This window comes from Anabrus simplex, chromosome 1 (assembly GCF_040414725.1).
Source record: "Anabrus simplex isolate iqAnaSimp1 chromosome 1, ASM4041472v1, whole genome shotgun sequence".
Classification (NCBI taxonomy): domain Eukaryota; kingdom Metazoa; phylum Arthropoda; class Insecta; order Orthoptera; family Tettigoniidae; genus Anabrus; species Anabrus simplex.
Genome location: NC_090265.1, coordinates 1156226342 through 1156253959, shown reverse-complemented (window position 1 = coordinate 1156253959; position 27618 = coordinate 1156226342). Strand labels below are relative to the sequence as shown.

The following is a 27618-nucleotide window of genomic DNA, read 5'->3' as shown; positions in this document are numbered from 1 at the left end:
GCAGACACTTTGAGATACCAAGAACAGATTTCAATTAGAAATGTGTCCGGAAAAAGCCAACAGATGTCACAAATGTCTCCAATATGCCACCTTGCATCCCGGTGCACCAGTCCGCTTGTGGAGTCCTAGCCCAGCCGCTCGAGCGCGTACCAGTCCGCTTACGGGTGCACTGGGGTTAACTGCACCGACAACTAACTTTATCTGAAGCAGATAGGGTGTTGAAAGTGCACACCCGATAAAGAAGGTTTTATTGAAGAAACCACAGAAGCTATAGAAAAGATGGATAATCTAAAACTTTGCGAGGATGAATAAATATGTTAAGGGAAGCTGTGATTTACCTTCAGCTGATTGACTATGAAAAAAGTACATTCCAATACTTAGGGACAAAAAGGAAGATAAAATCAATAAGCTTGTGAAGGATCACTACACTGATAAGATGACAAGTTCAACATATTGCTCTCTAACCTGAAACCATTTGCTGAACCTACAATAATATAGGTGGTGTCCATGGTGTTAAACGTTGCAACTGCTGCTCTGTGTTCGAGAGCTGCTGCTGACACACTACGTAGGTACAGTGTTGATTGGGTTTGTGCAAGATACATGACCAAATTTGCCAACACTGTATAGAGTTTAATTAATGTAGGTCTAACATACATTCAGTGTTGGGCCCATAAAGTAAATAACACTGGTTCTTTCCTCCAAAGTGAATTAGATGAGCTGAACAATCTTGTCTATAGTGAAAGTAAGCTTGCTAACAACAAGCTACATCCACCTGTTTTGTATGAGACGAACTGAACCAAACAGGGCTTGCATGTTCTGCCGCAGAGAAACTGAGAGCCAAAGCAGATGTCCTTAAGAGCACCAAACTTGATCGAGCAAAGTTTACGAAGGAATTCTGTAATGGTAAGCAAGAAACAAAGAAGTCTCAAGCCAGAAAACACTGAAAAATTACCACTAGTAGCTTTCGAATGAGTATACCAGATATCCATACTGTTTAGTAGTATGTATGTTTTTGTAATTCCTTATTCCTATATTTAATTAATAAATTAATTAATACCACTGCACAAGACGCCTGTCTGTCTCAGGTATATTTTATTCTTATATGATTAATATGTACTAGATGTATTACGTACCCATAACAACTTACGGAGCAGAAACTTGGACAATGACAAAGAAGGATGAGAGTCGAATACAGGCAGCCGAAATTAAATTCTTGAGGAGTATGATACAGAAGAGTAGAAGAGACAAAATAAGGAATGAGAAAATTCGGGAAGAAATTGGAGTGGAAAAAATGAATGATACAATAGAGAAGAGCCGACTAAGATGGTTTGGGCACGTAAAGCGAATGAGCGACGAAAGAATGCCAAAAAAGGTGATGGAAATGCAAATCCAAGGAAGGAGAGGCCGTGGACGACCACGATTGAGATGGAAGGATATCATCCAACGCAGCATTATAGAAAGAAACCTGGACTGGGACACAGTGTTGGAAGAGGAGTGGTGGAAAGACCAAAGAAAGTGGAGAGGAACCATATTTGCCCCTACCTGGCTACAGCTGGATAAAGGGAAATGATGATGATGATGATGATTAATTTAACATTGTGGTGAAACTGTCGTGAAAACCTACTCATGAGTTAAGAATCTTATGTCCTGCCAGAGCTAAGCAAAATACAAAAATAAATATAAATGATATAAGGTTCTCAGCAGTATTAGAAATTGCCATTCAAAAATCAACTGGCAAAGTACAGGAATCAAAAATCAATGGGAAAAGGCTGAACAATTTAAGGTTTGCAGACGACATTACACTTTTGGCCAACGACATCGATGAACTACAAACTCTAATACAAGATCTTGTGTCAGCCTGTCAAAAAGTGGGACTATCCATGAACTTTCTAAAACCAAAGTAATGCTCAACAAATGGGCCCCAGCAGGAAAGCTGCATGTGGGAAACTCCACATTACAACAGGTCAATGAGTATGTCTATCTTGGGCAGCTTGTAAACATGAAAGGGGACTTAAGACCGGAAATCTTCCGACGTATCAAACTAGGATGGCAAGCCTATGGAAGAAATTCTTCTATCTTCAAATCCAACCTAAAGATAGTCTTTGACCAGAGTGTTCTCCCTGTACTGACTTACGGTTGTGAAACCTGGACATTGAGAGAGTTTGTTAAGCAAAAACTCAGAAGAACCCAAAAAGCTATGGAACGGTTTATGCTAGGCTTCACGAAGAAAGACAGGAAGAAAGCAGATTACACAAGGCCAGTCACAAGTGTCAGTGACATTTTAGAAAGGGTGTTTACCCTAAAATGGCAGTAGGCAGGCCATGTTGCTTGGAGAACTGATTGTAGGTGGACAAAGCTTGTGCTTGAGTGGAGTCTGAAAGATCATCTGAGACCTAAGGGAAGACCACCGGACAGATGGGATAAAGACATCCAGAAGATTGCTGGGATCAAGTGGCAGAACATCGCTCAAGACCGTCCCAGATGGAGAGACCTCATGAAAACCTACCTTGCTTTGGACTTAAAGAGGCTACATCGTAAAAACGATTGAATATGGCTGATACCGATAGCGATGATACGTGATATGATGAATATGAATATATGCCGAACCCACATATATCTATTACAACATCCTATCTAACAATGATTTTGATGCAATTATGATTCATGATGTACATATCTGTTGTTGTTTGTAATGGATTTAAGATGAAGTCGTAGGATGAACGATATTGACAGCGCATATTATAAACAATTGCAAAGAGGAGAAGAATCCCACCTAATCAATACTTGTTTGTTGTTATTAAAAATACAGGACCAGTTTCAACCCTGTTTAGTAGTATGTATGGTTTTGTAATTCCTTATTCCTATATCTAAATTAATTATTACCATCGTACAAGATGCCTGCCTGTCTCAGGTATATTTTATTCTTTTATGATTAACAATAAATAAGTATCGATTAGGTGGAATTCTTCTCCTCTTTGCATTTGTGTGAATCATTAATACGGATATGAAGCTCATAGATTACGATATTATAAACAATGTAACAGTTAGGCCCCATATATTTTCACCACGCTTAATTTACTTATACACAGCACGTCCCATTTTTGTCACCCAACTGTGGAGCTGGAATCATATGTCCCAGTATCAACGTTTAGTTTCTGAGCAACATCCGACTATCATGTTACATACGTTTGCAGTTAGAAAACTCTTCGGTAATCAAAATGCCAAAACTCTGAAGAATGTTATCTTAAGTCTTTGTGAGATGTACAGTAACTTAGTGCAACAGGTATATTCAGTAACTATTTTTCTTTCTTTTTAGATGAGATGATGAAGACTACACATACACCCAGCCCCCGTGCCATTGGAATTAACCAATTAAGGTTAAAATCCCCAACCCGGCCGGGAATCAAACCTGGGACCCTCTGAACCAAAGGCCAGTATGCTGACCGTTCAACCAATGAGTCGGACATGGCAATGATGGGATAGGAATGGGATGGAAGTGGTCATGGCCTTAATTAAGGTACAGCCCCAGCATTTGCCTGGTCTAAAAATGGAAAACCATGAAAAACCATCTTCAAGGCTGCCAAAAATGAGGTTCGAATCCACTATCTCCCAGATGCAAGCTCACAGCTGCGCATCCCTAACCGCATGGCCAAATTGCACTATGGACTATGGACAACGGATCAAACATGAAGTTGCTGGAACAAGAACAATTAAATGACCATGAAAGTGAAAATTATGACAAGAATGAAGCAATATATGTTACTTGGGATGAAAGTGAAAAATTTGGAATTGTTATTTAAAAGTGAACACCGTAAGGTAGAAAATCAGGAAGGAACATCATAGGGAATTTCACAATCAGAACATCCAAGACACATAGATCTGTGAGATGTGCAGCACACACACACACACACTACTGTTAGCAGTAAATGATGTACTGAAGGATCCCATAGCGCAAACCATATGTAAAACATGGCGTTCACCGGCAGTAAGAGGTGTGCTGCAAGCAATAAAACAACAGAAATCCATATTTGACTTCACTACTAGATGGCATTCAGTGTTTGATAGAACTCAATTCAAGTTGTACTGGCACTAACAAAGATTTACTTCTATCACCAAAGTGACATTGAATTAATCGTAAATACGCTAATGCCAGCTGGTCTAGCTTCCAAACTGTTGCAAGAAGAACAGTTCGGTTTTTGTGACTTCTACCGAATATGGCAATGATATCTTCTCAGCAGGAATGTTCCTCAACTTTAGATATAATGTAGTACTTTCTCAAGGGGAAGCTGAATGGGCTAAGCAGCATTTGATCAAGACCTGGACACATGTTATGGAAATGGAATCATCACACACCACCCCTGCTAGCGACACTTACCCAACTGACAGAGACGATATAGACTGATACTGGTTGTATTTCGGACCAGCGTCAGGAATTTTTGGAACTTTGGCAGTAGAATACACACACAATGCCCCAGGTGTACAAGGTAACCACTACTGTCCTAGCTGTTTCACATATACAAATAAGTGTTGAAAGACTCTGTCATTGAAGTACAAACTTTCTCTTCATCGTTGCAACTTACACAGTGATATAATAGGAGATAGTTAATCAGGACTAATCCACAGTAAGCATTCTTGTCTGGTTATTACTGCAACCCACAATACATGCCCATAATACCAATATAAATGGTCCATTATTGGACATAATAAATTTTCCAGCTAACTCATTCCTGGTTGCCAGCGTTTTGCCCCAGTGTGCTAAGTTGGGCTCATCAGTTGGTAAATAGCACACTCACCAAGACGCATGGCTAGTGCATACCGTGAAGGCCACTATGCAGGCTATTTGGAGCCACCGGCAGTGCCAATGTACTATGAGAGACTTTGTCTCATTACCAAAAATTGATGCCTGCCTGGTCATCCGATGATATAGAAGTTAATTCCCATAGGGAACCTGAAATATTTGTCCTGAATGAGTAAATTTATAATACCAATATAAATGGTCCATTATTGGACATTATAAATTTTCCAGACATAACGACAATTCGATATAGAGAATATATTTTTCGCTATTATTTATTTAGCGTATGGCTTATACAGACATAATCAGTAACATACTTACAGCTGAGAAACAAAGTAATTTTTTGCTGCTATGACTTCTCACTATAATGGACTACTTCTGGTACGTAAATAAATATTAGTTCTGGAGTGCTTGCATATAAGCAAATTTTAGTTGATTGGTTCGTTGGTTTATTAATTATTGCTAACTGAGTTTATAGCCCTTAACATCAAGGTCATCAATTCTAAAATGTTAAATGATGAATGAATACAGCAAATGAAACAAAATGTTTGCAAAATATTTATGAAGTCTTTCACTTCAAATGTGACTCTCAAGAATAAAAATGTTGTGTTAGTACAAGAAGAGGACTCACATCATTTCTTCCAATCATGAAGTGGCTATCTTGAGGAGACTCGGCCATGACTGAACACTTGCTGGCACAACCCATACTGTCCAGGTGAATCTGTAGAGTAGGTCACATATTACACTCGCAGAACCATACAACACCATATAGTCGGTCATACAAGCTTTACTTTACCTTTTGTTCTTTGTCTTTGAGAGTAACATTGAACAGACAGACACTGTTCGTTGTGGCAGAAAAGAGGAAGGTATACTTTGAAGTACATCGGAATGCAAGGCCAGTCACCGGATGACTACCATCCCTCAGGATTTTCTGCTTGCTGTTGCGCTCTCTCATTACATCGCCTGCAACACAGAACTTTATTAAAGGGTTGTACTGTATAATTCAATTGTAAATAAAAATTGGCATATGATCAAATATCTAAAAACACCCACTTAGTTGCACTTTGTACCGTAACTTTAAAAAGTTATACTATGATCAACTGAAAAATTATAAATAGAAAAAAACTTATTTTTAGATATAATATGCATTAATAAATAGAAGAATTAATGTGCATAATTTCAAAAAATAAATAAATCTAGAAACTGTAAGAGATTTGAAAGAGGTACACACATGAAATCTCCTAGTCTTCATATGAATTCCAATTTCTTTTTTTAATTAGTTTTAAGTCACATTGACACAGAGGGACAACGATGGGATAGGACAGGGCTATGACTGGGAAGAAAGCAACTACAGCATTAATTAATTAATATACAGGCCCCAACAACGGACTGCTGTGAAAATGGGAATCCATGGAAAATAATCTTAGAGAAGTAGCGCATAATACCAAACTTTATCATTTTCAGTATGCAGTTTATTCATGGAAATGAAGACACCAATATTCATCATCTTCCATCCTTAAATTGTACCACAAAGTTTGGAAAATAAACCACAACAGTTAAATTTAAGTATCCTGACTGTTGGTAAGAATATAAATTAGGAACGACTTACACTTCCTTAACAAGTTAATGTAACAAGTGCTAATAATTTTACATACTAAAACAGCAATTACTACTACTCGAAAATCAGGAGCTCAGTTTACATTGCTTAATGCTCTAACAACTATATTATCTACCTCTGTAGAGAACAATAGATCCATCACTGAAGCCCACAGCCATGAGATTGAGACTGTCGTGGACACAGAGAGCTGTGGCGGGTACTGGCTTGTTGGGTATAGCCCGAGACAAACGCACACATGTTGGGTGCCCTTGTTTATCCAATTTATCTAGATTCCACACCTTTATCACTGGATTTACTCCCGGCTCATCTTCCTTTACAAAAAAGAAAATAGGCTATTAAAATCATGACAATGACATTAAAATGTAAAGTAATAAACACAAAGTGAAGACATTCTTAGTACACCCCATGAACAGGGAAAGTTGATAAATATTGTAGGGAAAAGGATATTTGCATTCTAGAATGGAATGAATTTGATCGATTTCCATTCCCATAGGGAAACTGAAATATTTTTTCCTGAATGAGTAAATACATAAATCTAATATAATTGGTCTGCTATTAGAAATCATAAATTTTCCAACTAATTCCTGGTTACCAGCGGATTGCCCCAGTGTGCCAATTTAGGCTTATCCATTGGTAACTAGCACACCTACTAAGATGCATGGCTAGTGCATATAGTGGAGTCAACTGCACAGGCTACTTGGAGCCTCAGGCAGTGCCAATGTACTATGAAAAAAACTGATACCAGCTAGGCCATCAGATGATACAGATTTTAATTTTCATAAGGAACTTGAAATATTTTGTTCTGAATGAGTAAATATGGAATTCCAAAATAACTGATCCATTGTTGGAAACACGTCTTGGTAGGTGAGCTAGTTACCAACTAATGAACCAAAATTAGCACCCTGGGCTGAAATGTTGGCAACCAAGAATGAGTTACCTGGAAAATGTATCATTTCCAATAACGGACCAACTACTGTATACTGAATGACAATAAACATGAATAAAATGTAAATTTCATCAGCATCACAAAAAAAAAAAATTTCAATAACTTACTCGTATTGTGGTCAGAATATACAAGTGAAAAAATAAAATACCATCTTACTTTGGTTGTCTTAGATATGTGGTCAACCTACAAAGTAAATTGCACATACTGTATCAACAAATGAGTATACTCTAGGTTCATTTTAAAAAAAATTAAAAATGGTCATCATGTGATCTTCATAAGTTATACAGAATATGGAAATAAGTATTCCATTTACAGGGCAAGAGTAGAGACCCACTAAGTTTCCCTGTAAGAACCAGGCAGCTTCTTGTAAAGCACATTCTGGGCCGGTCTAATAGTTGTATATACAGTATGAAATATGAATTAGCAAGGTAAAGTCATCTCCAAAGAGGCCACGAAGGCACAAGGTACACAATTCCCCACAGCTCGAAGTACAGTGCAGAAATATGTGTGAGAGAGAGAGAGAGAGAGAGATATGTGTTCATTGCCGATGCTAAGGACCCATCAACCCACCTCAAAAATATATTAACTTTCATGGCAAAATAATAGAAACTGTGCAACATTTTTTCCATACATTACGAGTGAAGAGACTGAAATGAATTAAACACTGTATCACTCCCAGAATTCAACACAAATTTCGTTACCAACTACCGAATAATAAAATCTCCCTTGCTGTAGTCCACTGATCTGATACAAAACAGTGTCCCTGCTAGGCAGACACACTCCCTTCGAGAGGCTCGATGCTATGTATCCCTGACATGTTAAACCAAATGAATTTGTTACTATCCAGGAAGTATGCAGACCAATCTATTTATAAAATATGAGTTTTGTTGGTACATTGCTTAGAATTAAAAAAGAAGGTATTTCTGTATCAGCCGTGTTCAAAGTAAGAAAGAGAGGCAATTTTTTACTATTTTCCGTCATCTCTGTATGTATGTAGATATGTATGTATACGCATCACTAGAAAATGACAAAACAGATTTTTTTTTTTTGCTAGTTGCTTTACGTCGCGCCGACACAGATAGGTCTTATGGCGATGATGTGACAGAAAAGGCCTAGGAATGGGAAGGAAGCAGCCGTGACCTTAATTAAAGTACAGCCCCAGCATTTGCCTGGTGTGAAAATGGGAAACCACGGAAAACCATCTTCAGTGCTAACGACATAAAATAAATTTAACTGTAAAGTCCGTATTGTCGTACGTATACTTTAAGGTTAAGTCAATATTCCACCTTTACAATACCAAAAGTTTATTGTCTTCTTCTTCTTCTTTTATGACCACATAGGATCACTTTAGTCAGTCCGTCGTTGAGGTCTCTTTGAAGGGATTGTTCGGGCTTTGCGGTCCTCCCAGTACTTCAGACGCTCCGATCTTCGTGCCCTTTCCTCAGTTGAAAATGTGCGTGTTGTTGGTTTGTTTTGTGAAAGGGTAAAGCGGTGAGTTTTGTATTCAATTTTATCTTATTTTTGGTGTCTTCTGTTGTAAGGCCTATTTCCTTCAGATCCTCTCTTACTTCTCTGATCCATTTACATCCTGTTGTGGTATTTTTTGAGACGAGATTGTGTTGTACTAGTTGTTTCAGAAGTCTCGAGTCCTGCATCCTCATGATATGTCCAAAGAATGCCAGTCTCCTCCTACGCATAGTATCTGTAATGGGTTCTAGCTCTTTGTACACGACTTTGTTAGGTATTAACCGCCACTGTCCATCTTTCTGATATTTTTTGTTGATACAGGTTCTTCCAATCCTCCTTTCAATTTTCTGAAGTCTGTCAGTCTTTGATTGTTTATTCAGGTAAAAGAGTGTTTCTGCTGCATATGTAGCTTCCGGTTTTATAACTGTATAGTGTTTTATTTTTGTATTTATTGATAGACATTTCTTTTTGTAGATATCCCATGTTAATTTTTGTGCTTTAGCTAATCTATTTGTTCTTACTTGGATTGAGATTTTTTTATTTAAGTTATGTGTTATTACTTCTCCAAGATATTTAAATTGAGTTACTATTTTGATTTTATTACCATTTATGGTGACTTCTTTTAGCTGTGTTGGTTTTTGGGGCATAATTTCTGTTTTTTCAAATGATATTTTGAGGCCAATTTTATTTGCAATGTTTTGAAGTTTTGATATCTGGGTTTTTTGCTTCTTTTATGTCCACTGCTAGTAATGCTAAATCGTCAGCAAAACCCAGGCAATTTGTTTTGATTTTTCGGCCAATCTTTATTTTGGGAGGACATTTCCTAAACCATTCCCTCATTACCATTTCTAGAGCACAATTAAATAATAGTGGTGAGAGCCCATCTCCCTGCCGTAGCCCAGTTTCAATTTCAAATGTCTCTGATGTTAACTTAAGTACAATATTCATTGAAACAGAATACACATAACTATTGCAAACACCATGGTGACGTACTCTCCTATGGAATAGTAAACTTTATAGCGCTGTACAAAGCCCTCAAATATTTCTCATATCGTTGCCAATTTATTGACGGATTTCCTTTCATTTCTCGTCTGAATAGGTGGAAACCTTTACTGTGTTACTATTCATATGAGCATCATCAAATCGGAGGCATCTCAAAAGTAAGTAAAATCTCCCGTATGACATCACTAGATGAAATATTTCTGAAGCTGTCCCATCCGTCGCCCACAAATCTTCAACATTTTGCTGAGAGGACTTCATCACACCAGATAAGTAAAGTAATCCTATAAGAGCCCTGATTTCATCAACATTGGTATCAACAGCATCCCTCTCCCAAGAATAATTAGCTCTCGTAATGCGTAAGCAAATATTCGTATGAAACACAATTTTCTCCAACACACTGTCTGGGAAGTAGAGAGCCTAAGATTCACGTACTGTCTTCGCATTCTGTGCAACACGTGCGACACCTGGTTGATGAATCACGATGTTTCTTTTCTTCCTACGTTTGTTGGGGTGAGGGGGATGAATATTCCACAGAGTAATGTTGTCACAACCAACATATTGAGGAGCAGGCTCGACTGGCTGACCAGGAACGGCTTCGTCCCCAGAAACATCAGATGCGCTGTCGTGATCGCTGTTGGCGGGTTGCTCTGTAACCGAGTGCTCAGAAACTTCATTATTGCCTTCAGCTAAGAGGACTGCTTCATCATCCGACTCCTCTAATAACCAATTACAAACCATGGAATCTTGATCATAACTTATAGGTTAATATGATAAGAATAATGTGGAAGTTGGAAAAATGTAAAGCCAATGGTCGCGGGTGAGCGACTCGCTCACTTATAATGCACTGTGGTCATTAACAATGCCTGGCTACTAATGAAAGTCGCACCGCACCCTGCAACATTGTTGGACTTGCTCAGAACATTCCAAAAGTCAGCTATTCGGTGATTAAGAAGTATAGTGCTACTTAGCTTCGCACGGCGCATCTTTAAAAAGAAAAGTGAGCACCGCGCTCACCCTGCGACTAACGGAGGGTTAAAAGTATGAAGAAAGGGAAAGCTGCAGGAATAGATGAGTTAAGTGTGGACATGTTAAGAGCAGAAGGAGCCCCAGCAATCCAGACTCCTAAATGTAGTATGGCAGAAAAATACCATCCCAGAAGACTGGAAGAAAAGTATAACTGTACCTATATTCAAGAAAGGCAGCAGACTGAAATGTACCAACTACCGTGGCATCACTCTACTCTCTCATGGACTAAAAATTCTGGAAAAAATTATAGAGAATAGACTATGAGAAATTGTAGAACCACTTTTAGAACAGGAACAATATGGCTTTAGGCCTGGAAGATCAACAACAGATCTTATATTTGCTGTCAGGATGCTGATGGAAAAAACATAGGGAAAAAGAGAAGCCTTTATATCTACTGTGCCTTGACATCGAAAAGGCCTATGACAGCATACCAAGGGAGCTTATTTGAGAGTGCCTGAGAAAGCTTGAAGTTCGAGATAGTCTAATTTCAAAAGTTAAGGTGCTTTACGAGAAAACCAGAAGTTGTGTACAAGTCAGTTCTGGACTGTCAGACTGGTCTGAGACAAAAAGGGGAGTACAACAAGGTAGTGCTTTGTTGCCCCTATTATTTATCATTGTAATGGATACCATATTAAAGGCGCTAAAAGAAAAGGAACAACAACACTTAAAAGCATTTGCATTTGATGTAGTAATTTGGGGTAACTCAGAGAAAGATGTAGAAGAGAGACTGCAGGGGAGGAGTCAGGTGTTTGAGAGAGATGGATTAAACATCGACAAGGCTAAAACGGAGGTATTGAAGGTACAGAAGGGTGACAATCAGCCAGAAATCATGCTAAATGGCACTAAGCTGGACAGTGTCACAGAATTTAAGTACTTGGGTAGTATAATGTCCAGGGATAACTTAGCTAAATATGAAGTAAATAGTCGAATCAGCAAAGCAATACATTTTTACCACCAAGTAAGACAGCTACTATGGGATAAACAAATACCACTCAAAACCAAGATGATGCTATATAAATCTTACTACACCCCTATCCTCATATACAGCCTGGAAACCACTACATTAACAAGAAAGGACAACTCGAAACTCCAAGCAGCAGAAATGAAGTTCCTCCGCACAATCATCCAGAAGACCAGGAGGCATAAAATCAGGAATGAAAAAGTCAGAGAAGATGTAGGACTAGAAGAATCCTTACTCCAGAAGATCCAAAAGGCAAGACTGAAGTGGTCTGGTCATGTGAAAAGAATGAGTGCCAACAGGTGTGCAAGAAGGGAGTATGAAAGAGAAATCAGGGGGAAGGGACCAGTGGACAGACCTAGAGAAAAATGGACAGACTTAGTGAAGAAGGATGTAGAGGAGAGAGGTCAGGATTGGGAGCAGATTGTGACCAAAGAATGGTTCATGGACAGAACAAAATGGAAGGGCTCGTATACCACACTCGGGAAACTGGAGTTGGTCAACGATGATGATGATGATGATGATGAATGAAGCATGCATTTATCAACATCAGCTAGGCAGAGCTGATTTCAATTTTGAATTAGATTATAAACAATTTGCTTCAAGTTGTATATTCAATCCTCAACTTACTCCAATGGTGACTAGAATTCCTGTGTGGCGTAACTGCTCAACAAGAGTCACGTGCAACTCATATGCACGAAATGTGGTGATCTGAAACAAACGGCTCACAAGATGGATGTTTCCTTCGGAGTCACCAAATACCAGATTCCCATGACCACTGGTAGCTGCTGTCACCTTAGCATCCTATTGCCAACATAAAACAGAACTTCCGGATTAATAACCTTATGATATACAGGGTGAATCACCTAAAACTTGCACCCCAAATATTTCAGAAATGGAAGGTGCTGTTGATGTGCCGTTTTCACAGATATGAAGTGCAACCAAGGGCTCATGATTGTAGCACATACATAGATTTTAATAATAATTAGAATGTGTATTATTTAAGAAAGTTAAATTTTTCAAACAGAACAATGCCTATTGACAATAACAAAATAAAACTAGAGTATATAAATGTCTTTTTTTTTTAATTCAAGAGTAAGTAATTTAAGAGCTATTATAGTCTGAAAATTGTAAATACCAGACATTGTCTGCTCTATCACTAACTGAAGGGAAAAAAGTGAAAAGAGAACTGGCCTTCAAAAGATTGTGTTAAAAATGATGACCACCAGCTTCAATACAAGCTTCCAGTCTGCCATGTAAAAACTGATGCATATGATCCAGCATTTCATCAGAAAAGTCAGTGCAGGCAGCAGTAATACATTGTTTCATATCATCTGACGTAGTCAGCATGTCCTTGTAAACAGTGTTTGCTTTCCCCGGAGAAAAATTTTAAAAGAGTCGAATCTTGTGAACGGTTCAGCCAAGGTACTTTAACGTACTCCCAACATAATACTAGCATCAACTTTTCTACCTGTTCATCTGCTCCATCTGCCAACATCATCTGGTGCCTGCTGCTACTATATTTCACTATATACACTGCTTGTTGCTCGCCCATCTGCATCTACTCCGTCCGCTGTATGAGTTCATCACATACTGTGCACTCACTGGCTTCCAATTCTTTCCACACTACGTCATCTACTACACCATGGAACCTTCTCATGTGCCTCATCTGCCCTTCTATTCTCCTATAAATGGACTAGGCATGGCCCTGGCTCACCAGTCTGGCATCGACTGTGTAATAGTGTGGAGGGAGCACTGACCTCATGCGGCTGGTCCACACGCACTTCAATATTTCCGTCTAACTGGAATCTAAAATTGTCAACAGGTGGACTGGGTGAGCAATAATGAACTTTCGTCTGAAATACATACTGGAACCTTTTCATTCCTGTTTTGTCCTTCAGGCACCATTCGCTTTAATAACCATACGGCCCTGGAATGGCCTAGTAAATTTTCTCTTTCTATATGAGAACTTACAATCCTCTTCGCTTCTTTACAAGTTACTATGGACTTGTGGTTTATAAACTCAACATCTGAGCAAGAACTTTGATGTTAGTTACGAGCATCTAAGGGAACTTAATGCACCTCGTATTGGTGTATGAAACTTTTTCTAACTAAGCAGTCAGACTTTTTCCCTTTTCTTCCCTCCCATCCCATATTTCTCTTTTCGGCTGACCTCAATAGTTCTCTCTCTTTCATGTTTGTTGCTCAAGAAAGTTCTAGAAACACCCTGGGTGTCATTTTTATTGTGGCCTTTATTGTACAAATGTTCAAGATCTTTCAATAAGGGTTCTTTCTTGATGTGGTAATGCTGCATTGGTAACTTAATGGGGACAATTCTACGAACTTGATTCATCCCCAATTCTAGTCATGTTTTTTCTAGATCACCTTTTTAAATAACATTATAATTCGTGCTGTAAAATGAAGAGATCTTGTAAATATTTTTTTAAAATTCCCATTGTAAGCTTGTTCTATTAACTTGTTATCTTTCAAACAAAAAAATACATTTCTTAAAACTGTTGGTTGTTCAGGACAGGAAAGTGTGCCTACTCTGTCTTGCAGTGTTTTCCCTCTGCTTCCTCTCCTCAGCCCCCCCCCCCCCCCCGGCCTTTTTTTTTTTTTTTTAACTTACTATGGAAAACCTCTGGCAACTCTAGCACTACTTTTCACTCTGCTCACTACCTTGAAAGTGCTGAAATGGATAATGTGTCCTCTTTCTGGCTCAATATAATTTTGTTGCCAAAGCATGAAAAGAGGTAACAACCCAAGAATGAAGTTACACTACAGTATAGATGCCCTTCGTCCAATCTAACAATTTGGAAACAATCAGTGGAAACAATTGGCGAAAACCAGCTGTAATACATCATGCCTATGCGCTGGACAGCCATCATGCTGATACCATATGTTACTCCTAGTCTGCACTGGAATGTCTTCTAACTCTTCTAACATCTGTGGAAGTTGGTCTATTAGGAGGTTGAGAACCTAATGTTCCTTCTATGAAAACAAAAAAAAGGCCTATGAGCTGGACTGTTGCTGGAAATTTACTGGCATGGTCTGGAAGACTTGAATGGCAGTAAAACTGCGATGTGGAAGGCAACGGGAAACCACCACATTATTTTTCTTAATATAGCAACAATGGATAGTATGAATTGTAACTTAGATACTACTGATCATGGTACACGGACACCAAGATCCAGCAGGGGAGGTATCCCAGGTCGTCAGCAAGTGAAAACCTCAGAAGTTTGGAGAAGGGCTTAAAATCTCTCCCCAGAGCACTACAGCCCTTGAAGGGCCTTGGCCTACCAAGCGACCGCTGCTCAGCCCGAAGGCCTGCAGACTGCGAGGTGTCGTGTGGTCAGCACGACGAATCCTCTCGGCCATTATACTTGGCTTTCTAGACCAGGGCCGCTATCTCACCGTTAGATAGCTCCTCAATTCTAATCACGTAGGCTGAGTGGACCTCAAACCAGCCCTCAGGTCCAGGTAAAAATCCCTGACCTGGCCAGGAATCGAACCCGGGGCCTCCGGGTGAGAGGCAGGGCTACTCCTACACCACGGGGTCGGTAGAGAAGGGATTAAAATAGGGACATGGAATACAAGAACAATGCTAAGAACAGGAAGACTAGAAAAACTCAAACTAATTATGGATGAAAACAAAATAGACATCCTGGGATTATGTGAAACTGGCAAAAGTGATTTCCACAGTGACCCATTCAGAATTGTGTACAGTGGAAATGAAAATGGTGGACAATATGGAGTAGCTGTAATATCAGGAAAGAAGTGGGCAAACAAAGAGCTAAAAACATATCACGTCAATGATAGAATAATGATGGTGAAAATAGCTGCCAAACCAATAGATATACTGTACTATGGAGGAAGATGACAAGAACTAGCTGGATTGAGAGTAAAACTAATGAAGCAGTGCTTAGAGAAATAAACACCCAGAGACATTTAATAACGATAAAAAGGTATACTTCCCTACTACTGGACATGACGAAGTTGAGAAAATGTATAATAAAATAGAAGATATAATTAAACTAAACAATGACAAAGATAACATAATCATAATGGGAGACTTCAATGCTGTGGTTGGCAGCAACATTACTAGAAAAGTTGCTGGCAGATTCGGTCTAGGATGAACAAATGATAGAGGAGAACGTATGATGGACTTCTGTGAAGAACAGGACATGATCATAATGAACACTGTATTTGACATGCCTAATAGAGGACGTTACACATGGAAGGATTTCGGAGATAATAACAGATACCAAACTGACTACATTCTAGTTAAGAGAAGGTGCAGAAATCAGGTGTCATGCCATAGCTACCCTGGCTTAGACATCAACAGTGACCATATCCCAGTATTAGCAAAATGTCGAATTAGACTGAAGAAGTTAAGGAAACCAAGAAGCAAGAAATGGAATCTAGAAAAGTTAAATGATCCATTAACACAAGTAGCATTCAAAGAAAAGACAGACACGTCATGTACAACAACAACAACAACAACAACAAAACAGATTGGAATGCTGTCAAAGCTCCACTTAAGACGACAGCATATGAAGTGCTAGGAAAAAAGACGCTTGAACCCAGGATGAACTGGATGACTGTAGAAATACTAAATCTCATTCAGGAAAGAAATAAAGAACACTGGAAAAATACTCCAGAAACTAAAAAAGAAACTAAAAAACCTAGTTACACAGAAGTTCCAAGAGGCAAAGGTGAGATGGATGTATGACATTAAAAGCATAGAACATGATATGAAAATCAGAAATGCTTACAAAGCATACAATCAAGTAATAAGATTGCAATTCAAGGCTAAAATGAAATCCAGTGTAATAAAAGATAAGTAAGGAAATCTGTTAATAGAAGATGAGGAGGTAATGAAGAAATGGAAAGAGTATTTGGAGGAATCTACATAATGGAGAAGAAATTGACAGTCTAGATAAGTACATCATGAAACAAGAGCAGGATTCACAAGGTGAACTAGGTCCTCCCATAGTGAGAAGTGAATTCGAAACAGCAATGCAACAGCTGAAAAAGAAAAAGGCTCCTGGACCACACAAACTGCCTGCTGAACTCTGGAAAAACTCTGGAAAAAAAAAAGCTGAAGGTTGAACTCTGCTATGAAAACTGAGATATGCCGGAGGATTTTGTAGAAAGCAAAGCAGTACTTCTACACAAAAAGGGAGATTTTTTTTTTTTTTTTTTTTTGCTAGGGGCTTTACGTCGCACCGACACAGATAGGTCTTATGGCGACGATGGGATGGGAAAGGCCTAGGAGTTGGAAGGAAGCGGCCGTGGCCTTAATTAAGGTACAGCCCCAGCATTTGCCTGGTGTGAAAATGGGAAACCACGGAAAACCATTTTCAGGGCTGCCGATAGTGGGATTCGAACCTACTATCTCCCGGATGCAAGCTCACAGCCGCGCGCCTCTACGCGCACGGCCAACTCGCCCGGTAAAAGGGAGATTCAACAGAATGTTCCAATTACAGAATACTAAGCCTTCTTTCAGATACAGCAAAAATATTCACATGCATATTAAAAAACAGAATCAAAATGAAAACTGAGCAGAATCTAGATGATGATCAGTTTGGGTTCAGGAAACGAGTAGGAACGAGAGAAGCTATTACATCACTTAAAACCATCTTGGAGAGAAGACTAGAGATTAACAGAAATACATATATAGCTTTTGACAATGTTCAGTGGAAAAGACTGTTCAGAATTATGAAGGATATTCATTTGGCCTGGAAAGACAGAAAAGCAATACTAAACCTCTACATCAATCAAAGAATAAACACTGAAAGTAATGAAACAGTATGCAAGGTGAGGATCAGGAAAGGAGTAAGACAGGGGTGTTTCCTTATCACCATTTCTGTTTAATCTGTAAACTGAAGAGGCCATGAAAATTTTAAAATCAAAAACACCTGCCATTAAAATAAATGGAACAACTGTACACTGTATTCGATTTGCTGACGACATTGCACTTCTGGCTGACAATGAGAAGAACATGCAGACCATGCTCAACAAATTAACATCCATCTTAAAACATTCCAACTTAACATTAATGTAAATAAAACTAATGTTACGGTTGTAAGTAAATCTAAAATGAAGCCAGAGGCACATCTCAGAATCAGAAATATTTTAGTAAAACAGTTGCACATGTTCTGCTACTTAGGATCAGTTATTATCGATGACAACAGATGTACTGTGGAAATAAAAAGAAGAATTTCCCTGTGTAAGAAAACTTTTGAGGAGAACCAGCTCTTTATTAATAAATCCTTAGATAATGAACAAAAGAAATTGTTTATCAAAACATAATTTGGAGTGTGCTGCTATATGGCTGTGAAAGATGGACTCTCTTGCAGGAGGACGTGAAGTGACTAGAGGCAGTGGAAATGTGGCTATGGAGGAAGATGACAAGAACTAGCTGGATTGAGAGTAAAACAAATAAAGCAGTGCTTAGAGAAATAAACACCCAGAGACATTTAATAACGATAAAAAGGAGGAAAGCATCAGTTTTTGGTCACATTCTCCAGCATAATGACTTCATAAAGAACTTATTCGAATGCAAGGTGATGGGAAAGAAAGGCAAAGGGAAACCACGGAAGAAGATCACTGAAGAGGTAGTTGAGATGACGGGATTCCAAGGTTATGGAAAAATGAAAAGGATCGCACAGAGTAGAGATCAATGGTTGCAGCGACAAGGCAAAGCCTTTAGATAATGATGATGAGCTGACGGATCACTATTCCACACTACACATTTAATTTCATGGACACTGACCTTTTGAAGTCAATGGGGATTGTTTATGGACCAATAATGCATGTTTCGGAGGTTTACTTGGCCATGATTTGTAAATGTTGCTTCATCACTAAACAAGATACATGATAAATCTGGTGTATCTTGTCTTCATGCCCATCTACAAATCATTCACATATGGATCTTGATGGAGAGAAGCATACGGATGAGTGTAGAGAAGTGTAATATACTGTACTTGCCTGACTCATGCCACTTCCTTGTGCAATTGCACGGGAACCAACACGCGGATCTACAGCAAAAGCAGCTAGAACATTAATTTCATCCTCTTCTCCAAACACTCATTGTTTCTGTTGTTTCTAGGTGTTACACTTCCAGTTTTCCATAATTTCTTGAAGAGATTCACAAATAATTGTTGAGATGGGTGATGTCTATTGGAATATCGTTCCGCGTACAGAGAACAAGAGCAAACAACATTCTTCCCACATTCTCCATACACCATTATATTTGTCTGCTTTTTCAGCACTGATAAACACCATCTTCGACCACGTCCTACTTCTTGAACTATCACAAAGTAACTGACAAGGAAGTCTCAACGCAATCAGTGTACTGCAAAGGAAACAAACATAAGAACATCATAGCTCGTAACTAAGCAGTTGAATGGTAAACACAACTGTCAGTATTTTGTAAATTTCAAACTATGATAGCTCGTAAACTACTTGTACTAGAATCCTAATTTATTCTAGTTTTATTTTGTTAATGTTAATGGGGCCCACCTGGTGGCCATGATTGTTAAGGCATTGGAAGTCTAAGTGGTCTGAAACCATGGTTAGCCGGCTCAAATCCTGTTGGTCGAAAAAATTTTCACCATCAGAAAGTTGGCCAGCAGGGTAGGAGAGGTGGTGGTATAAAATTTCTAATCACTTGATTGCGTGACAAAAGCCTGGATTAAATTCCAAATCTCTCCGCAATGCTCATATGGAGTGAGATCATATGATGCTGTTGATGGTGATTTGTCCATCGGATGGGGACATTAAGCCTTGAGCAGACCCCTTGGTGTTATTCGACATGAGTAGGCTATGTGCTGGCACCGGATTTCACCCTCTCCCTTCCTACTATCATATATCACATCATGCATTTCATCTCATTAACTCCTCTGAGGAGGTTCACATCAGGAAGGGTATCCGATCATAAAAACCCGCCACAAAAGATTCAGCACACCTCATACCCAATCCCATAGAAAAAAAGAACAAGGGTTGGTCAAACAATGTTAATAGTCATTGTTCCATTTGAAAAATATAATTTCTGAAATAAACACACATTCTAATAATTATTTAAACCTGTGTATGGGCTACAATTATGAGCTCTTGGTTACACTTAATTTCTGTGAAAACAGCAGATCACTAGCACTTTCCATTTCAGGGATATTTGAGGTGCAACTTTTATGGGATTCACCTAATAATAATAATAATAATAATAATAATAATAATAATAATAATAATAATAATACTTCTAGTTAATAGAATACTACATAATACTTACTTTAAGTGCTTCTGCCATTTTGCCTGTATCAACATCTTTGTTGATATCGAAGAAGTTGAAACGCCTCCACTGAGCAGAAAGAAACAAATGTATGTCAATTAATTCATATATACAATTAGGTTAATAAAAAATTACAAACACACATTAACAACTAAACAAGCAATTAATGAACGACAAATACAAATTAAATCGTAAATGGTTAAATGACGACCATAAACTCACTACTGCGATAAGTAAGAGAAAGGAACAAACAAGGGCAAATTAACCCAGCTGAAGGATAGAAACATAGAAAGGAACACATAATAGGATACACACAATGGCAGGTCAGTGTTCTAAGAGAGTAAAATAAAAAACACAGAAAGACAAGGACAATCTTTATATCCTCATACACTGAAGTCTTCATAACAGACTGACTCTCTCCTCATCAATACCAGTTCTTCTAGGTGTATATCCGTTTCTTCCCACCCCCATTAAAACTGGGAAGCAGAAACGGGCTCATTGGGGACGGAGAAGGAAAGGATGTACGAGGGCTGTAAATAAAGTAGTTGCAATATTGATAGAATGCAATATTTAATGAACTAACAAGTACAACTGCATTACATTCCTTCAATGTAATCACTTTTGCCAAATGTCAGGAAGCCAGGAAGCCGTTGTGGACCATTGGCAAGGCGTTCTCTGTTGATGACAGCAACGGAGTGCCCGACTGTGCAGAGTACAGATGCCACATCAGGAAATCAGCAGCCTCAGAGGGATTCCTTCAACTTCGGAAACAGGTCGAAGTCACAAGGACTCGCATCTGGTGAGTATGGAGGGTGTTCCGAAACCTAATACCACTGTTGCAATAAGAGCTTGACATTGTGACAAAGCGAGTTGTCATGCAAAGCAATAGGGCAATCGTCTTGCAATAAACGTGGACATTTGCGCCGCATAGCCGGACGCACACGTTGCTCCAAAAATTGGCAACAGTAGTCACCGTTGACAGCCGGCCCTGTGGTGTAGGGGTAGCGTACCTGCCTCTTACCCGGAGGCCCCGGGTTCGATTCCCGGCCAGGTCAGGGATTTTTACCTGGACCTGAGGGCTGGTTCGAGGCCCACTCAACCTACGTGATTAGAATTGAGGAGCTATCTGACAGTGAGATAGCGGCCCCGGTCTAGAAAGCCAAGAATAACGGCCAAGGGGATTCGTCGTGCTGACCACACAACACCTTGTAATCTGCAGGCCTTCAGGCTGAGCAGCGGTTGCTTGGTAGGCCAAGGCCCTTTAAGGGCTGTAGTGCCATGGGGTTTGATTTTAGTCACTGTTGAATGTTTGTCCCTCAGGCATAGCATACATAATAATAACACCCTCATTGTCATATGCCACCATCAACATAAGCTTCACTCGACTGGGTTCCTGTCGAAATTTCTGTGGACATGGCAAACCTAGGTGAGTACGGAGGGTGTCACATTCATTCGCTTGACACTTGATTCAGTGATTCAGGCTCGTAGGCTCGTGCCCACGCCTCATCAATGGCGACAATATGCTGCAGAAATGAGTCTTCTTCGTTGTGGTATCTGTCAATATGGATGCTAGGCAGTGCACACCGATGCCATTTATGTACATTGGTGAGTTGATGTGGAACCCAACGGGAGGGAATTTTCCTGATGTTAAAACATTTTGTCAGTATGTGTCCCATCGTTTCACGACAGACCAATCTCTATAGATAATTCCCAGATAGTCCATCGATGGTCTACGAAAACGAGACCATTTGTGATGTCAATCTGATCTTGTGGAATGGACGGCCGACAGAGAAAATGTAGACAGCTATCACCTGGTCTCCATAACATCTGGTGTATGTAAATGCATGGAACACCTCATTGGTAAACGTGCTGGAATTTCTGAATGAGAGAAACCTGTTTAATAACAATCAAGATGGATTCCTCCCTGGAATATCATGCACTACATTTTTAACAAGAAAATGATGAGAGGCAACATTCCCTGGACCAGTATATCATCTCCAAAGTGGACTGCATAACTCTCAACTGAAGTAAGGCCTTTGATCAGGTACCTCCTCAACAACTGTTCTTAAAACTTAGCAAGTATGACAATCGAGGCATAGCTTCGATCATTCCTGGTAGGTTGAATGCAGTGCGTTGTGTTCAATGGGTCTAGTCACCTCGGGTGTGATTCACGGTAGTGTGATAGGGCAACTATTTACGCTGCAATTACCAGGTTGTGTATCATCTGCTATGGCACAGTGCATTGATGACACTATCGTTTACAGAGCTATTAAATATGAGAGCGACATAGGTCATTCCTCATATCAACACCTAGGTACTTACAACAGTAGATGCTCTTTAATCCAGCATTCTAAAGTTCAGCGCGCACCGATCGAGCCACTCATGTTCAGATTTCTTTGGGTGGATTCATACATAAATTGACCGACTGCCATGTTGCTGTACCTGCCATTTTCTTTGGTCATCTACTGTTCGTATGTGTTTCATACAATTATTTTTAATTTTTTGTTTTACAATTGGCTTTACGTCACACCGACACAGATAGGTCTTATGGTGGCGATGGGATAGGAAAGGGCTACGGCTGGGAAGAAAGCAACACGGCCTTAATTAAGGTACAGCTTCAGCATTTGCCTGGTGTGAAAATAGGAACCCACAGAAAACAATTTTCAGGGCCGCCAATAGTGGAGTTCGAACCCACTATCTCCCAAATGCAAGCTGATAGCTACGTGACCCAAGCCACGTAGCTACTTGCTCAGTCGCGCAGTTATACAGTGCTGTCTAGGAACTGTGCGCCCAAATTATTAGTTCACTCAGTGGTTACTGTGACTGTCAGTTTTCAGTTTTTTAGTAGAGTGTTTTTTAACAGGTTACATTTATCATGTTTGCATGGTATTACATATAACAGTGTACTGTACTGTAAGATGTTCTTGTAACACAGCAAGAGTTCAAGAGCAAATTAAAAACTAAGCGTAATCATGTGACTCACTATCCAGCAAAAACTAGATATAATTAATCATCTTGAAAAAGGTTCAAATAGAAACTTCATAATGTATTACCGGTACTTTTTCTTTTGTTCTATTTTTTTAATTAATATTTACGAAAGGCTGATGATGACACTGAAAACATGTCGAAACTGGTACCTTTATAATAATAAAAATGTTGTAATATAATTTATGTGCAACAGTTTTGTATGCATTGAGAGGGTGGATTCCATTATATTAAATTACTTTTGTGATTCTCAGTCAACACGGAACGGCCATGAAGTTCTTAACTTTAGATAGCACGTATCTGTTATGTTAGCCAGGCAGTCTGTAAAAACGGCAGGGCGGTGCGCCCAGTAAAAAGGGTCCTAAAAAGAACATTGGACATACTATGAAACATTTTTCCTTCTGGCACCCAATTCTCCCACAGATATGCCGCCATTCATGCTCGCAGTGGTAGTGTGTCTGTGTGGTGTTTGAGTAGATTTCTTGTTATGCAGTGGACAAAATCCATCGCATTCACAGAAAATTGAATCAGCGGAAATATCAACGGTTGTTGGAATGCTATATATGGTTATGTATGCTGGGATATTATGTCTTGCTGGCATTCTCCATTTTCAGCAGGATAATCATCCAGTCCACACATGTCAATCGATCTGAAACTGGTTTGCAAGGAGACAAGATATCGAACTGATAAGACTGGCCTTGTCACTCTCTGGACTTGAACTCAACTGAGAATATGTGGACATAAATAAAGAAGCTTATGGGAAAAAATTGGCCCTATCCCCCTCCAAGACATACAGATTTGTGGAGGCTCATGCAGGATTCCTGAGATGCCAAGGCTGGGAACGGTTGTTATTTAAAAAGACTAGTTGATTCCATGCCACTCGACAGCAAGATGTTGGAAGGAAGATGGACTAAATTGTTACTCTTTGTAAAGGCAGACACCAGTGAGCTGCTTTTAATTTATGCCTCGAAAGATATTTTTTGTTGAGTAAAATCTCTTATTTGTAGCCATAATGTCATAAAAAATAATATCTAATAAATGCTTGAACCTGGCATTAATTACTAAAACAGTCATAAAAGATTAAGGAGGAGTTCTAATTTTTCTCTCTTAAAAAAGAAAAAAAAGCTTTAGTTTGTGTTTGAAAGTACAACACAAACTTCTTTGCAGAAAATCCAAGTTTCATACGGAACTAGAAAATGCATTAATGTAAATCTATTATTATCTACAGTGTTCTGAAAATACTGCAACCAATTATTAAACTGTTATGATTTAAGGGGAATAAGATATTATTATTAGAACAGTCATGATTGAGGAGGCAGAGCAAAATCCTAATGAAATGTTGTTTTTTTTTTTTTCAGTGCTTTGTCATGTAGCCTAGCATTCTGTGCTGTGAAAATATAAATCAGAATAGCATAGCCAGTCATGGCTGTAAATGCTCTCAGGTGTCTAAAATTAACAGCAAGCAAGGTTCATAAATAGTTCACTGGAGTTCAGATTTTACAGTTGTCTTTTCTTTCTATTTGTATTCATGCTGCAGTAATGATGTACAAAGGGATTATTTTGAAATATTTCAATAGTATCACCTTTAGCAACTTGCCCAACATAACAATAGGCTACTTGTACCTCTACAGAAGTCTGCACTTGTCGCACGAGAGCTGGCAGCATATAACAGGTTATGCATTAAGGAAACAGTGAGTTTAAGGTGGTGGTGGTGGTTATTCTTTTAAGAGGAAGTACAACTAGGCAACTATCAAAGCTGACTGTTTTATGCCACAAAAGATATTTTTGTTGAGAGCAAAATCTCCTTTCTTTCTATTTGTATTCATGCTGCAGTAATGATGTTCGAAGGGATTATTTTGAAATATTGCAATATCACCTCTAGCAACTTGACCACCGGGCGAGTTGGCCATGTGGTTAGAGGCGCACGGTTGTGAGCTTGCATCCGGGAGATATTGGGTTCGAATCCCACTGTCAGCAGTCCTGAAGATGGTTTTCTGTGGTTTCTCATTTTCACACCAGGCAAATGTTGGGGCTGTATCTTAATTAAGACCACGGCCGCTTCCTTCCAACTCCTAGGCCTTTCCTATGCCATTGTCGCCATAAGACCTATCTGTGTCGGTGCGACGTAAAGCCACTAATAAAAAAACTTGCCCAACTTAAAAATAGGCTACTTGTACCTCTACAGAAATCTGTACTTGTCGCAAGAGAGCTGGCAGCATAGTACAGGTTATGAATTTCAGAGACTGAGTTTGAGGTGGTGGTGGTGGTGGTGGTTATTGTTTTAAGAGAAAGTACAACTAGGCAACCATCCTCTATATAACACTAATCAGAGAGAAAAAATGGAAAAGATCCGACACTTCGAAAAAATGAACGTATCAGCCAAAGGAACACAAGGGCCACGAATAGCGTGAAAATAAATGACTCCCTAACCCTCGGAAACTTAATAGTGTCGGGGTCGGAAATGAACAAGAGTTGACCAAGAGAGGTTGGATAAGATAGCTCAAAGAGAGGAGGCTGGCGCAAGTAAGTGGAAGCAATGCAAGGACTCAGTTAAGGGCTTCGTGGTCGTCAACCCAAGCTCCAAAGTTCAGAACCCCTGTAGCCCCTATTAGTCGCCTCTTACGACAGGCAGGGGATACCGTGGGTGTTATTCTACCACCCCCACCCACAGGGTGAACAGTGGGCTTGAACCCACCATCAATACACGTAGACTTTCCCTGCAAATTTTTATTTCCATACCAGGGAACTGCTTGACTGTACCTTAATTAAGACAACAGCCACTGCCTTCTTGGTCCCAGCACTTTCTAATTCCACCATTGCTGAAAAATTTTGTGTACTGGAGTGACCTTAAATGCCTACTAGAAATAAAATGCAAATAACTGCATCAGTCAGAAAATGAGGATGAAGTTCCACATGCTGTGTAGTTACAAGACAATGAGTATATAACAAAACATTGTCATTTCCATAAGTTAATAAAATGTAGACTACCAGACTAATATTACCGTTATCTAATTTGTAGGTTTCAAACGGGAAAATCAAACTGAAAATGTCTCCGGGCAAAAAGTAATCGCTGATTATTTTAATGTAAAGCACTCTAAAAGTATGGTCTTAAAAGAAAATACTGTCTCTTCTTAGATTCACACAGAATTAAACTATGAAAATCCACAGAAATACCCACAAGTAAAAGTACTGTAGGACATATTTTTTAATTTTTTAAATTTACTGCAGTATAACTAACTAAAGAAGGCATCAATATCACAGCCCAAGGCGCAGCTTTTCTAGGCCTACTGCAAAGACTGCTCCTTAAAAGTTTATAATGAGCTCTTCTGTTAACTACGATGATCTTCAAAACCCAAATCAGACAGGAAATGTTCCAATCGCCGTTAATTTAGTTGACTTTGAGCCTTTCACGTTTTAAAACTAATTCTACCACCACTTGAAGTAGACACCTGTAATGCCACTTTTCACTGCAGCCTGAAAGTCTTTCAGAGGTCCACAAATTAGATGAGAATTAATAACTTAAGAAAGATGTTGTAACGAACAATCAATAACAATATAATGACAAATAACTGATCCACCGGCCAGACACAGTTTAGGTTAGGGAAGACAATTATCCAGAACTCCAACACAAATAGAAATTGATTCTTGTATCTTAGGTTTAATTATAATAATACACACCTCTAGAAATGCCATTTCAAAAGTTTTCTTGTTCTTTCGTATAATATTACGCTTTTAGTCACGCCTACTGCTGAATAACCAAAATGATAATGAAAAGTTATGCGTGACGTTCCACCGGTGAAAACGATCCGGAATGTCCATGGTGAGGACACATACGTATGCACAACGTATATTCTAACATTTGGTTTATCTCGCTTTATCTGTAATCAATATTAGACTAAAAATGAATACCCCAACAACTATCTGTCAAAATTTACACTGTAGTCTACTCAAAGAGAAAATAAATCAACTGTATTCAAGACTGTATTCAAGTGACATAATGGATTATGACCTCTTTGATCGAGGAACATTCTCTGGCCATATTATTTAAATACCAATTTCGTTAACTATTAATATTAGAAAATGCTAGGAAGGAAATTGGTAGGAACAGTAGGAACTGAGAAGGAAGTAGGGAAGCTCTTGTCAACATCACTTAAAAATTGATTGATTCATTGAGCCGCGGTTAACGGATATAATAATATGACTGTGTGTGACATCCTATATCTCGTTCCTCAGCAGTGTTAAAAAAACGTACCGGTACATGCGGCATTGTTAGTGTAGTGAATTTTCCTTGGAAATTAATCTTGAGGGGATTAGAAATACTCCGAGAAATAATATATAATTTTCCTCTGCAATTGCTTTTAGAGTTTTAGAGTTAAGACTCTTAAAAGTTTTGACAGAAAACGAAAACTTAATTAAAAAATTAAAAAACCTGCGGCGCAACAGACCCAAAGAGCCATGGCTGAACAAGCGACCGCTTCTCAGCCCGAAGGCCTGCATATTATGAGGTGTCGTCTGGTCAGTACGACGA

General features: G+C 39.0%; 1 protein-coding gene across 1 annotated transcript in view; it reads right to left on the bottom strand.

The window, feature by feature from the left end:
* The window catches only part of Vps11 (vacuolar protein sorting 11), a 214854-nt gene extending 187828 nt beyond the window's left edge, over positions 1–27026 (bottom strand). Inside the window, exons 1-6 of the mRNA XM_067137441.2 lie at positions 26769–27026; positions 20106–20174; positions 12443–12616; positions 6529–6724; positions 5592–5758; positions 5427–5516 (exon numbers count right to left, since the gene is read on the bottom strand). Coding sequence (XP_066993542.2) covers positions 5427–5516; positions 5592–5758; positions 6529–6724; positions 12443–12616; positions 20106–20174; positions 26769–26783 — 711 coding nt within the window. The 5' untranslated portion in view covers positions 26784–27026. The remainder of the gene's footprint in view (positions 1–5426; positions 5517–5591; positions 5759–6528; positions 6725–12442; positions 12617–20105; positions 20175–26768) is intronic.
* Between the last annotated feature and the right edge of the window lie 592 nt (positions 27027–27618).